General features: G+C 39.5%; 1 protein-coding gene across 1 annotated transcript in view; it reads left to right on the top strand.

Moving 5' to 3' along the window:
- Positions 1 to 15,019, top strand: part of LOC144293916 (collagen alpha-4(VI) chain-like) — a 101,744-nt gene that overhangs the window by 62,153 nt on the left and 24,572 nt on the right. Inside the window, exons 22-31 of the mRNA XM_077865240.1 lie at positions 47 to 109; positions 1,896 to 1,958; positions 3,005 to 3,067; positions 3,602 to 3,664; positions 6,095 to 6,145; positions 10,731 to 10,766; positions 10,870 to 10,932; positions 12,205 to 12,267; positions 13,630 to 13,665; positions 14,533 to 14,569. Of these exons, the coding sequence (XP_077721366.1) occupies positions 47 to 109; positions 1,896 to 1,958; positions 3,005 to 3,067; positions 3,602 to 3,664; positions 6,095 to 6,145; positions 10,731 to 10,766; positions 10,870 to 10,932; positions 12,205 to 12,267; positions 13,630 to 13,665; positions 14,533 to 14,569 (538 nt within the window). The remainder of the gene's footprint in view (positions 1 to 46; positions 110 to 1,895; positions 1,959 to 3,004; positions 3,068 to 3,601; positions 3,665 to 6,094; positions 6,146 to 10,730; positions 10,767 to 10,869; positions 10,933 to 12,204; positions 12,268 to 13,629; positions 13,666 to 14,532; positions 14,570 to 15,019) is intronic.

Below are 15,019 nucleotides of genomic sequence, written 5' to 3'. Positions count from 1 at the left end.
ACTAATGATGGCTGTTGAACTCACTAAGGTTGGTTTATTTTGACAGGGTGTGCGTGGAGAATCTGGTGAACAAGGTTACCAAGGAGAGCTTGGATCTCCAGGCTCACAGGTTGTATTAGTGAACTTGTTTTTAGTAGTAAAGGATACTTGTTTGAAATTATGACTTAGCTTCTTGTATAGGATTTAACATATATCAGAATGGCCTTGGATATCTCTTTTCCAGAGCCTTCTGAAGCAAATTGTACAGTCTCTATCCTGGGCAGGTTAAACTCCAATAGCTAATCTTTACTGAGTTCTTATGTTTCAGATATTAACTTGTATTAACGCATTTGATCCTTTAATGGGGGGTTATTATCCCTATTTTACAGAGAGAAATGGAGGGATGGAGAAGTTAGGTAAATTGGCCAAGCTCACACAACTAGTAAATGATAAAGATGGGGTTTGAACTCAGGAGGGCTAGTTACAAAATCTGTACTCTTAATTACAGATTACAAGAGAATTACAAGAGAACAATTCAGATTGTTCTGAAGCTGGGTATTCAAAATACTCAAATAGCACTTAATTCATTAAAATTATATTCAATTTGGCATGAAAAATCAGCAAAGTGTTAGCTATCATATACAGGGCACTTTGCTAATAGGGTGGGATGTTCAGAACATTAAGGCAAGGAGGGGTCTTGCCCTCAAGTGGGGTGTTGTAAACTAGTCAGTGATAACTGGAAGTTTGAACTTCCAACCAGCTCTTTTGGAATCTTCTAAGCATAACCCAAATCTGTCATTCTGCAAACCCTTCTGGAACATGTTCTACATCTTTCTTTTAAAGGCCAAATTGTTTCCAAGTATCAAATGGAGAACTTTAAAACAACAAATGTTACTAACACACTGAATCATTCTCCATAACCTTAAAAATTCTCTGAGCATCAGGGGATAATTTTGAAAGGTTTCTGTTTTTTTTTTTTTTTTGACTTGACAAAGGTACTAAAGAAAAAAATGGGTGATCAAAGTGTAATTAGAGATTTGTATTTATTTTATGATAGAAAATAGTGTCTGAACATAGGGGGAAACAACTGAGAGATGGATTTTTGCCTTTCCTTTGATCACTGGCTTAAATCAAATAATTTGGACCCTCCGGCACTGCTTCGTTATGGCCTTCTCTTTTATACTCACTTTATCATACCACTGAGTGCATGGGGAATAAGTTGTGTTGTGAGCCATGAGCAAGTTAATCAATAAGGCCTCTCCTTAATTTCACCTTCCACCGGCATGTGGGTATGATGCTCTATTTAAATAGGTGATCACAATACCTCACACAGGAGTATAGAAGCCATGATCAATGCTTCTAATAGGAAAGCATTTCTCAGAAAAGCTAGAGAAAAATTAATGTTGAAATCATTAAAGTTAAATAGGTTGGAGAGAAAATGAGTACCTCCCCAGCAATGTGCCCAGTGAGATTAGGCTACTGAAATGTGCTATTGGTTCTTGATAAAATCAAAGTGTACTCTTGGTCCTCAGCCCTTGTATCTATAAAAAAAAGGTTGAATTTTCAAAGAAGATCGATATCCTAGCAGCCTCTCTCTCATTCCCCTTTTAGGATTTAAAATTAGTTGGGTGTACTAAAATACAAAAGCAATGTCCTGAAATTTTAGGGCTCATCAGATTCAACTGCAGAGGTCGTTACAGATATCGATGCTGAAGGCTCACATCTAATGCCTCAGGTGGAGCGAGCCTGGCATGTTTCCCCGCAGATGCTGCTGAGTAGAGTGTGATAAACCTGATAGTGCTGGGACAGGGCACCCAGGTTTGTGCTCCCATCGGTGGCCAACATGACTTTGTGGTTACATGGAAAATATGTCACTCTATAAGCATTGGTTGAATTTTAATTTCATCTTTGATCAGGGACTGAGAGGAAGGCAAGGACCACCAGGGAATTCTGGACACAAAGGCTTACCGGGTGCTGAGGTAGGTTTGAAAAATTAAAAGCTGCAGCAGAGCTGCTCATTAACAAAGGCCAGTTCATACACCTGAGTGCCAGACTAATAAGTAAAGCTACACTTGATACCCACTGATTGGTGGGTATCAAGGGTTTCTAGAGATAGTTAATTTGATCACTGGCTGTACCCGCTTCTACTCTAGGTATATTGTGGGAATATAGTGATCAATGAGATTGGGTTAGAGCTCCAAGGGTGTTTAACACAATCTCATAGTGCCTTTTATAGTGCAAGAAAAAATAGAACTGTAAAAGGGGTATAAATGACTAATTTATTCCTCATGAACGTAAAAGGAAGCATTACTATCCCAATTTTTATGGATGAGGAAACCGAGGCCCCAAGAGATTAAAAATGATTTGTCATCTGGTTAGTAAGTGTCTAAACTGGCTTCCAGCTTGGCTCCCTCTGGTGCCCCTTCTGCTCCTGACCCAGAATCCCTGTGGTTCTTAGAAGAGTCAGATCACACTGAGACAGATGATCAGGAGTGCCTCCTAATGATGGGAGCATTTGACATAGATTAAACCCTGAGCAACATGATTTAAATTAGGGATAAACATCTGGGTTTGGAGCAGCTCTGGGATGGCCTATGCCCTAGTTCTGTTTTTACTCTTGATTAGGAAAAGTCTAGCCCTGTAACCGATTGTTTTCTTTCTCATTTGGTAATATTTTGTTTGGAGTGAAAGTCCAGGTGTTTGTCTTCCCAATCTCCTAATCAAATGGTATTTTTCCCTCTAGTAGCCAGATCATTGCTCCAGTGCTCAGTACTTGGTAGATATGGACTCTTGCGCAGAAAGCCTCCCTCCTCCTCTTCCCTCCGCTCCCCTCCCCGTCCCCCTGCCAGCCCAGAGGTTAAATGTGCATATGAAGCATTTTGTATATTGAAGGATACAATTAATTGACTAAAACATGAAAGGTGATTTGTGAGTATATTACCAGTTCCAGACTATTTCAATAATAATGAGTCAGACAGTTAATTCTGTGGCACCCAAGGTGATCTTAGTCCTGGTCTTGTTGCAGGGGGTTCCTGGGCCTCCAGGGCCAGTTGGTGCGAAAGGAAAAGTTGGACTAACAGGAATGAAGGTAAGTGTCAGAGAACACGTCTTTTTTGATTGCAACTTGGGTTTTCTTATACGTGTCTCTCCTACTTCCAGCAGGAATTTCTGATATGGTTGGTGGTGGTATTGACTGGCCATTAATTACCTTATAGCTGGATGGACTGATAGAGTAGGAAAGCCATATAGATTGACATGTAGCAGGATGGATGGATAGATGGCCACCTATATCAGTAGGCAAAGACATACCAATAAAAAGATAAATATGTGGATTTGCTACAAATATAGTTTCTCACATTCACACTTAGAAAAAGCCAGAATAATATAATATTCTGTTACTACTGCTTTGTACCTGGTTTTTGTTAATTTTGCCAAAACCTCTACTATATTTGTTAGTTATCTGTATGTAACAAAGTCTAGAGGAAGATACTTACCTTGGATTGTATGGTGATGCCAATAGAACCTGGAATGGGGGAACTGTGGAATCTCTAAGGAAAATGACATAAAATTGCATGAACTCATAGGAGAAAATTAATTTCATGTTTACTTTTTATTGCCAAAGGGAGAGCTTGGTGTTGAAGGAGCCACAGGCCCACAGGGCCCACAAGGACTGAGAGGGCAACCTGTAAGTCTATTTCCTCTGTTTTGGACTCAATTCAATTTCTTGTTTGTTATTCATTCTTGTTTCACACAAAATGATGATATTCTTGATGAATATTCGGGACACAAATATGATATCACCAGAGCTGTTGTGAATCTAAAGAGTCAAAGATTCTCAAACTCCTCCTGTCAATAAAGAACCTAAAGACATCTCAGGATTTACTTTGTCTTCTCCCATGTTGTTGAAGAGGGAAGTCCCTCTTCTGTTTGACAAAGCTGTTTTACAATCATTTGAGACTTTTTGGAGTACAGACAAGTTCTATGAGACATTTTTTTTCCAGGGAAACAAATAAGACAGGCAATCAGAATCGCAAACTTTTAAGTGCATGGGCTCAATTACCCAGAGCATAGAAATAACCTTTGGAGACCATGGATCATCAAAGGTTTACTTCAACAGATCATTCTACCAAAGACAGGGCTATGCATTTATACCTTCCTTAGTCATCCCTCTAAATACAAGAGTAGGTTAGGTATTTTATGACTATTTTCAATTCACCATTTTTATTGGAATGAGCTTTATGGTATGGAAAAATGTTGTCTTTTCCTATTTATTTGAGACTTCTTTCATCAACAGTGGAGAAAACCTGATGTTGCTTTATACTCAGCACTGAAGTTTTATTTGTTAGCAAGGGGAGAAGGAAAAACCAGACCAAAAAGCTCAGACTTGATTGTGGAAAGGGAAAGAACAGAACAGGATTACTGTCAAAAAGAATCTGGGACAGGTAGTGTTTTACATCTACACTTAATCCAGATGATGAAGTTAACACTGTTTAACTTTGTTAAAATATCCTAATTTAAAATAATGCAAAGGTTGTTCTTGCAGATCTCTCCCTAGGGAGCAATGTCTTTCTGGAAGGTATCAATTCAGGAATGTCAGAGGCAGATATCTCCAAAATAGACAGTTTGGGTCTCTAGGGTTGTAGATGCCTGAGGCTTTGTGTGTCCTTCAGCAGAGAGAGCTAGAATAACAGCAAAGGAACCTCATTTGCATCCTTTTTGTCCCCCAATAATTCATCTTTGGCAATATTCTTTATCTTATTCTTTTTAATTTTCTAACATTTCAAACTTTTCCTCCTTAGGCCATAAGAAGGAGATCTGTATTTCCTGGCCTTATTAAACCAGGCTTAAAATTTAACCTGGTTTTGACGGGCACCAAGGAGGGCACTTGATGAGATAAGCACTGGGTGTTATACTATATGTTGGCAGATTAAATTTGAATAAAATATTTTTAAAAATTTAAACTGGTTCTTTGCAGTTGACTATGTGGTTTAGTGCAGTTTTTATCCGTTCAGCAAAAAATACCTGAATGTTTCCGAATTCACTCCTTAATATGGGAAACACACTGTGTGTGTGTACAGATGCTAAGATCCCAGTAGTATCGTCAACATATTCATAATGTTAGCATCACCATCACCTCCACTTTGAAACAATCACTGCCTCCACCAACTGCATCCACTTCTATCACTGCCTCCACTGCCAGCACCATCATCATGACCAAAATCACCATCAACACCACTGCTACCACTGCCTCCACTACCACTTCCACCACCACCTCTACCACTACCACCACCACCACTGCCACCACCATCACCTCCACCACTGCTACTACCACCAATCACCTCCACCACCACTGTTATTATGGCTCCTTCACCACCACTACCTCTACCACCATTATTACTCTTCTGCCAACATCATCACTACTACGGTTGCCATCAACAGCAGAATAATGACCACGTTCTCAAGTACTTTTTCTGAGCTGGCATTGTGCAAAGTGCTTTCCATGCATACTCTCACTCAATCTTCCCAGCAACCATGCTATGTACGTGGTGTTTTACCCCATTTAACAGATGAAGAAGCTGAAAACTAGGTCGAATAATTTGCCAAAGGCCCTCATACAGCCAGTTTGGAAATGGAATGAAAATTCAAGTCTGTCTGGGTTTATATCCTATGCACGGATTCACTCAATTGCATTGCCTCTATCCCAATCTTTTCCCCTAAAGTCTGTCTTTATCTAGCGATTTACCAAGTTCTAGAGCTTCTGCTATTGTTACTTTATCCTGCAAGAAAAGCCCAAGGGGGATTTTGTATGGTGATTTGGCTTCCTACAACTATGATATCATCTTGCGGAGGTATAGAATCTTACTGAAGAGTTAAAAACTGGAAAAAAAAAAAAAAAGGACTCATTCCATGGTCTTTAAAAATTTTAAACCCTTATCCTCTCCTTATCCTGTAAAGATAGCTTAGTGTTTATCCTATGAGATAGGATAAGCCTCTACCAAGCCCCTCTGCTTTCACCACTTCCTTGCACTGTTGATTAATCCAAGGGTTCAGATAATATAATCAATAAAGTACTGATCTGGGTAACTCTACTATTTATCTTGTGTCATTTTCTTAGGGTCTTTTAGGTCCAGATGGATATGGACATCCGGGAAGAAAAGGAAAAAAGGTGAGGCTTACCTTACAGAGTATTCTGAGCTAAGGACTATAGTTTTTTATTTTATTTTACTAGAATAAGACTTATTATCCAAGTGGTGTGCCAGAAATGGTTTCTGAATGCTGTTTATGACATGCTGTAGCTGCCAGAGTTCCCTCCTTGGAAAACAAAAGCTGATTCTGTTACTGCCTTATTTAAAGATCAAACACCTTTCCTCATCTTCCTCCTGTGCCAGATCTTCCCACCCGAGCCAGGAACTTCCTTGACTCCTTGCCTTTGCAAACACTCTTGCCTATATTTGGGATGTCCTTACCCATTTCCCTCTTTTGGAAAATTTTTACTCATTTTTCAGACCATCTCACATATCAACTTCTCCTTGTAGAAGCCTTCTTAGATTTCCATGGGCAGATTTGGTGGTCCTATACTCTGTTTCTAATGTGCATTGGTCATATTTCTATGGTAGCCCCTTTCCACTGAGGCTATATTATAATTTATCCCTACATATTTATCCACCTTCCAGTTGGTGAACTTGACAGTAGGTTGGATCTTATCCAATTTTCTATTGCTGGGGCAAGCCTGGCACAGAGTAGGTACTCAACAAGTATGTTCGAATATTTCTACTCCCCTAAGAAGATGGTATTTTAGCATATTGTAGTTAATGGATTGCTGACAGAGGTTTTGAAGAATGGAAGTCCTGTGAAGCTTTTGAACACTCCTACAGCAGCAAATAGCAATAGCTACAGTTATCCTGACTGCTTCAGCCTGCAAGTTGCTGTTTATTGCTTCATGACATAAGAAATCACTAGGATATTTAAGGATGCCCAGCTACTTAACTCCAGGCTAGCTTCTGTGAAATTCTCTTCTTGCCCTTGATGGCACTGCTGCCATTTTATCGATCAGTAAAATGCCCTGAGTACAATTAATGGGTATAAATGCCCCAAAGATCGTAAGCTCTTAGCAAATATCTGTGCAGTAATGAACAATGGGGACCTCAGTGATAATCTAGCTCAGCCTTTTTGATTTACAGATGAGAAAACTGAGGTGCAGAGAAGTGATGTAGCTTGCCAGTGGTCCCACAGCTGGTCACACATGATTAGAGATAGATCTAAGTGTAGAAGCTAGCTCATTGGAGCCCCATCCTGGGAAATTAAGTCTTTCATCTTTAGTGGGGAGTTTGCATAGCAGAGGAATCCTGGGTAGAATTCAAATGTCCATGTTTTAAGCCACTTCCTGGCCCTGCACTAAATCCAAGGGCAGCCTATGCTTATTGTGGTATGAATAATGTTGTGAAACACACAGATTCAGTCCACATTTCATGGGATTTTCCTGGCAAGGCTTAATGGCCTTACTTTAAACAGGGCTTATTGCTGCTTGGCTGGCTGGCTGCCTTCCCCTTGCCTGTTCACTCTCCTCTCTGAATTGACTGTTTCATACCTTCTCCCCTTCCCTCAAACTTCTAAGATCAGCTTTCTCTTATACATTTTAGCAGACAGTTGTGCTTTCTGTTTCATTGTTAATTAGGAGAAATAGAGAAATGAGCAGAGAACCTCTGCATACATCCACCACCACAGAAGCTAACCTACTTGGCTCTGTACCCTGCCTTCCCTCCTACTGCTATGGATTAGAGCCCATGCCCTTATCTAAGACTGATTGTGTCTCTCATGGGCTGGATTCCATTCCCTTTTTGCTTCGTTAAGGTCCTGGCTCCTTTTTCTTCTTCATCATCAAATTTTCTTCCCTCTCCATAGATCATTCTTATCAGTATACAAAGAGGTGGGAATAATAGCCCATCTAAAAATCAAACAATAAAAACTCCTCACTTAACTACATAGTCCCATTGTCCTCTTTCTCCCTAGCGGCTGAGTAGTTCTATATCTGTGGTTTTCACCCAGCGGTAATTTTACCCTCTGTGCGGGGTACACTGGGCAATGTCTGGAAATGTTTTGGTTGTCACAACTGGTGGTGGGGATGCAAATACCACCTAGTGGATAAAGACCAGAGATACTATTTTTCATCCTATAGTATACAGGATAGTCTCTTACAACCAAAAAGTATAGTCAGGTCCAAAATATTAGTAGTGCCAAGGTTGAGAAACTCCACTTTGTTTCCTCTGGTTCTCTCTAACTGATGACAATTGAACCTTCACCCCTTAGCTCTGCCCACTCAACTACATCTGCTTTGGTCAAGGTAAAAACCATGGTGCTAAAGCCAGTGGTTAGTTCTCTGCCCACGTCATACTCCAAGTCTCAGCAGCATTTTACAAAGGTGGTCATAGGCTTGTTCTTTAAACCTTTCCTCTCTCATCTTCCAGAACATACCACTTCCCTGGTTTTAACTGGCTCCTTGTTCTCTATTTCTTTTGAATGTTCTTGACCTCTAAGTATTAGAAGACTCAGGGCTCTATTCCTGTACTTCTCTTATTCCCTTCTTTACTTACTTCTCAGATGACCCTATCCAGTTCCATGGCATCAAGTATCATCTATCCTGTGATCTCCAGTGTACTTCTCCAGCTTGGACCAATCTCTTAAACTCTAAACATGTTTCTACCTTAAAATTGGCATGTCTCCAAACAACTTCCTCCTCCTTCCTTTCTCCTCCTCCTGTTCCTACTCCTCCTTCCTTTGTCCTTCCTCTTTTGTTAACTTTTAATTATGGAAAAATTCAAACATATGTACAAGTGAAGAGACTAATATAATGACATCTCTCCCCATGTATCTATCATCTAGCTCAAACAATGAAAAGCCCTTGGCCAGTTTTATTTTATTTCATATGTATTCTGCCATGCATGTATCCTTCTCCCAATTATTTTGAAGCAAATCCCAAGTATCAGATATTCCATGAATATATATTTCAAGTTGTACTTCTAAAAGATTCTTTATAAATAGAACTACCATACCACTGTCAACCTAAGAATTAACAATAATCCTTTAATATCATCAGATATCCGGTCAGTCAAAATCAATTCCCCTGACAACCTGTCCCTCTGCTAGCCATCCCCATCTCAGGGACTAGAGCTTCCCATCTGACAGTTGTTTAAGGCAGACACTTGCTCCATCTTTAATAAGTGCTCTCACCTATATTTTCCCCATTAACAAATGCTGTGAGTCTACATTCCAAATAAATCCGGCATTTCATCACTTCTCACCCTGCCACCCTCTGGGCCAGGCCACCTAACTGGGCTCCTTGCTTCCATTCTCACCTCATCTAATTAGTCCTCTGAGCAGCAACCAGAGCCATATTTATTTCTTTATTTTAAAGTTTTATTTTCAAGTAATCTCTATATCCAGCATGGGACTCAAACTTGCAACCCTGAGAACAGGAGTCACGTACTCTACCGACTGAGCCAGTCAGGCACCTCTAGACCCATCTTTTAAATGAATAATCAGATCATGTTATTCTTTTCCTCAAAGCCAAGCTTCAACTCCTGATGTCATTCAGAATTAATTCCATTGTTAACATGGCCTACAGGACTCTCTACCACCTGGCTCCTCTGTGAACTCTCTGACATCATCTCCTCCCACTCTTCTCCTGCCATTCTGTTTCGGAGTTTGTCAAACATGGAACACATTCATATTCTTGCCTCAGGCTCCTTCACACACTCATTTCTCTGCTTGATATGCTCTTTCCCAGATACCTGTTTGGCTGGCTTCCTCAATTTATGCTGGTCTTTGCCCAAAGGCAGCCATTACCAAGAGCTTTGTCTGACCACCTTATATAAAATAGTTATTTCCTTCCCAACCCCATCCATGCCATTCTTTATCCCTTAATGCCCTTTCTAGAATAGCATTTATCTCTCCCTGACATATATTTATTCTTCCCTAACAGGCGAGTTCCATGATAGCAGGGTCTTTGTTCTGTTCACTGCTCATTTCCCAGTATCTAGAAAAGTGCCTGGCACGTAGTAGGTGCTAACTAAATATTTGCTGAATGAACAGTTGCTTTGTAGTGTGCCTTTGTTTGTTTGTTTTTTAAACATTTTATTTATTTATTTGAGAAAGAGTGAGAAAGAATGAGCAGGGGAATGGGCAGAGGGAGAGGGAGAAGCAGGCTGAGCAGAGAGCCCATTGTGGGGCTCTATCCCAAGACCCTGGGATTATGACCTGAGCCAAAGCTAGACACTTAACCAACTGGTGCCCCTGTAGGGTGCCTTTGATCTGACAATGAGCACCTGTTTCCCAGCAGTCAATTTGGTACACCTTCCTTTGGTTCTTTTCAGACCTCTGGTTATTTAGACCAATAGATAAAAATCCTTAAGAAGGAAGTTCCATTACACAATACGTAATAAGTCTCATTGTCTCCTTTCCTCTGGCAAAGAAGGGAAGGATCTTTCCCTTTGCCAGAAGGGCAAAGAGGAAGAAAGGGTTAGAATCGGTAAAAATCATGTGCAAGTTGCTTCACACTGAATTATAGAAATAAAATATGGCCACTTGGGAGTAGCTCAAGATAACAACTGTTGCTATAGTTGTTTTTCCTGGCATGTGTTTTGAGTCTGTTTTCTTAAAATTATAGTCTATTTATTTATTTTTCTCTGAGGAATGTCAAAGAAAGACTTAATCACATGACATTAAACAAGACCTTATCTCATTTCTGACACTAGGGTGAACCTGGATTTCCTGGCTTTCCTGGTGCACAAGTAAGAAGATATCTTTCTGGGTGTTACAACTGGTATGCAGCATGTATCATTTGTTTCTAGTTATTTTTCTTCAAATTAAGGTTTTGCTTTTGATTCTATTAAGGGAGAAGATGGTGACCCAGGCCACCGAGGAGAGAAGGGGGCAAAGGGAATCAGAGGGAGGAGGGTAAGAACCAAAGGAATTTCACAAGGTCTATAGAGGCCCACATCATGACAGTACTCACAGGAACATTCTCTTGGGTTCATGGACTTCTCAGCAGGGAGCTCTTGTCCTCCTCAGGCAGTAAACATTCCACATCTTCCTCACCCCCCCCACCGCCCCCTTAATACCACTCTCATTGATCTTGTAAATGCAAACACAGCTCATCAAAGCATAATAACAGAAAATCCAAGTTGGAGTTACATAGGATCAATATCTATGATAAGTCTGGATATCCTTTGGAAGAGTATTGTTTTAGCTACAGAGCAAAAATTGCTATATCTTATGATTCTTCCAAGCCTTAACTTTCTCTTAGCTAATTTATGACTAGACTCTCAAGAATGTGGCTGCCATCCTGGTGGACTTTGAGCTGTGTTTTCACTATGCTTTGTAGAGCCTACTATTAAAAATTCTTTAGGTTCCAAAGGTTCAATCTCGAAAAGCTGCAATCACTGGCAGCTCTTTTCAGAAAAAGCCTGTGGATATCTAAAACCTTGATAGTGTTTAGCTAATAGACATTAGAGAGCAAGGCCTTCTGGGAAAAAGGCATAGACTATTGTTTGGTACAGAAAAGAGGAAAGAGAATATTCATTATCTAGGTATTCAATAATTGTTATTTTCATATATTGGCAAGGACATAAAGAAAAAATGGATCTATGCCTAACTCGGTTTGCTGCTGGCTAATATTGCCCCCTCAGCTAAGCTTATGTCTCTGGTTTCAAATAAAAAAGGATTAAACATCAATTACATGTAGATAATGCTATGTCATTTCAAATACCTATAAGACGAGCAGTGAGGCATGGTCAGCATATACCTTTATTTGGACTCTAAAGACCAGAAGGTGGTGAAAGAAATTGTCCTTTCTCTTGATGTCAGTCCCTCAGTGTATATTTCCTGTATTCTTTTAATTATATGATCTGGAGTCTAAACTGAGTATTGAATCATTTTTTTAAGACTAGGTTTGGAAGTGTGTGTATGTCCACATGCTGGCTGGGATTAGGTATGCTGGCTGGGATTAGGTATGTAGGGGGCAATTTAGATGACTTTCATAAGGAGACCCTTTCTCTCTCTAGTCTTGGTGTCCCACTCAATTGATATAGTTCATAAACTAGCTGGTCCATAGCAGATTCACTGGATCTTAGAAATAATGATAACTTAGTATCTCAAAGTGGGTCTGATGGCTTTAATCAAGTTGTATTCAAGAAGAGAATCTTATTCCTTTGGTTTGGATATTTTTAGGGTAATGCTGGCTTTCCTGGACTTATTGGAACTCCAGGCGACCAAGGCCCTCCAGGACCAGTGGTAACATGGACTCTTCTTTCTTTTATTCTCAACCTTTGTGTAAAAGTGAATAAGGATTTGCTAAGAGCCATCTTAATGAAGGAATGAACTAGAGGGAGGCACTAGAGGATCTGTATAGGGAATGCTTTAGAGGGCAATTAGCTTCAAGTCCTTACACAGTATATTTATTCAATATATACTGTTAACTTGAACATGGGGAAGATATTAAAGTGACTGGAGATTAATAAACATTTTACTTAAAACTTACTGGAGGGTGAATTTATCAATGTAAACAAAATGAGCAGCATTTATGCAAACAGGGTTTGAAGGAAACCCTAAAAAAATAGAATTATTATATTATATAATATAAATTCTATAATCTTAACTAAACTGACAATGTTGCAAGTCCACAAATATTTTTAAAGTTTTGGGACTTTAAAACAAAAGAGATCAAAAGAACAAAATAGAATTCTTTTTTTTTTTTTTTTTTTTTTTTTTTTTTACAAAATAGAATTCTAAGAAAGGTGTGATGGGTCCTTGTCTTGGCAGTCATTCTAAAGAAATATTCCAGGAATTGCTTTGTGAGGCAGATAAAAAATTTTTTAAAGTTCCCTGGGAGGTCATTTGGTATGAAGGGAAAGACTTTGGGGGCGATTGTCCTTTTGCCCCACCCCTTGTCCAATGAGGCTAGGCTGTCATTTCATGAGGGTTGGTACAGTGAGTGAGCCATGGGCTGAACCTGGTGGTTTCACTAAATGTAGGGTTTACTGTAGAGGAGCAATGAAGTCATAGAATCAAAAATCTTAGAAGGATGCACATGCTCATTTTAGATGAGAAAACAAAGGCTGAGAAGATTATAGTGACCTGCCTGAGGAGACAAACTACTACCTTGTAGAATCTAGATAAAAACAAAGATCTCTAGTCTCACAGAGTAGCTCAGGCAGGCCTATAGTTTCAAAGGGTTCCAGGAATGACTTGTTTAGCATTAAGTAAAGATAGGATGGAGGTAGGCAGCCTGAGAAGGAGGAATAGGGAATGATAGGAGTCTACTTTAGAACTGTCTCTGAATGATCCTGAGATCTTGAAAGGCCTTTTCCTGAATTGGATCCTAAACTATGGCTTGCTCTCAAGATGACCTGATCTTCTAAGGGTCTTCATGTAACATATTCCTGGATATCGTGGACTCTGAGGTTTGGGACATACCTCCTAGGAACTTGGACTTTCTTCCTTAAGGGATCAGATTTCCAGGGCCAGGAGTGAAGGGGAAGAAGGTGGATTTGTATTTGTACTATGGTAACCTTGTGAGAATGTTTTGCCAACTCTGGATAATAATGTATTGGACCTCAGAATCTTATATTTTAAACTCATTTCTGTTCTTTCTAGGGTATCAAGGGCCCCAAAGGTTTGGCAGATGTGACGGTAGGTGAACATTTTAATTCTAAACCTTATTCTTTTTAGCACATGAGACTTTACGCTTTCACAAAAGAGAAATCTATAAAGATTCTTTTGTTTTTCCTCTTACAAATTCTTTTAGTACTTTAAGTTTATAGACTTGCCTCTGAGATGTTATAATCATATCAATGAAAAGAGTAGAATGTATTTTGAGTCATCATGGAGGCACTCTGGATGTTTTTGAGTACTATTACTGGTTGACATGGAGGGAAAGACTTTGAGGCTACTACCCCTGTGCAATATGCCTTTTTGCAGAGTTCAAAAATTGCTTATAAAGTATTTATAGGCCAACATATGGTAGAATACATCTTCGTGTTTCATGACATACCTGAAAACAATCTCAAAATTATGATGGTTTTTCATCTCACATGCACAGAAATACTACTGGTGCTGGGGGAAAGGAAGTGGAGGCAAGTGAGAACCAAGAAGTGATAGAATCAAAGGATAAACAGAACAAAAGAGATCAAAAGAACAAAATAGAATTCTAAGAAAGGTGTGATGGGTCCTTGTCTTGGCAGTCATTCTAAAGAAATGTTCCAGGAATTGCTTTGTGAGGCAGATAAAAAAATTTAAAAAGTTCCCCATATTTACCTATCACTAATAATATGAGCACTCTATTGTATATAAAATACATTTTAAATGTTTTTAAATATCCATTTTATCTAGAAATGTAAGTTCTGGATCATTTCATCTGCTGTTACAATTTTTGTGTTTTCTATTGTAGCTTTAAAAAGCTTCAGAAAGGCACTAGTAATATCCAGATGACATGTCACGAAGGAATATGCTTCAAATTAAATATTTTTCCTTTTCTGTCTTTCTCCATCTTTCTAACAGCCTTGTGAAATCATTGATGTCATACAAGAAAAGTGCCGTAAGTTGTTTGGGAAAGGCTCAAATGGGGGCCATGGTGTGAAGTGGGGATAGGTCATGATCATGGACTAGGGACATAAATGACCTGTGGATTTGACTGAGATTTGGGAGGTAACATTGTCTATCATGAGAGGCTCCTAAAAAAAAAGATTTTATTTATTCATTTGAGAGAGAGAGAGCATGAGAAGGAGAAGGCGCAGAGGGAGAGGGAAAAGTAGACCCCTTACAGAGCAGGGAGCCTGATGTGGGGCCATCCCAGGACCCTGGGAACATGAACTGAGCCAAAGGCAGAAGCTTAACTGACTGAGCCACCTAGGTGCCCTCTCATGAAAGGCTCTTATAAATTAATATATCAGCTGGTCTCCCTTTGGGTAAGTGATCTTTGTCAATGTGGTCTCAGTGATGAAGTGGCTGAAAGGCATGCTATCTCAACAGTGAAGAAATTTCCACT

The sequence above is a fragment of the Canis aureus genome, chromosome 22 (genome assembly GCF_053574225.1).
Source record: "Canis aureus isolate CA01 chromosome 22, VMU_Caureus_v.1.0, whole genome shotgun sequence".
NCBI classification, from domain to species: domain Eukaryota; kingdom Metazoa; phylum Chordata; class Mammalia; order Carnivora; family Canidae; genus Canis; species Canis aureus.
The sequence above is the reverse complement of the archived record's forward strand: the minus strand, read 5'-3'. Positions and strand labels throughout refer to the sequence as shown.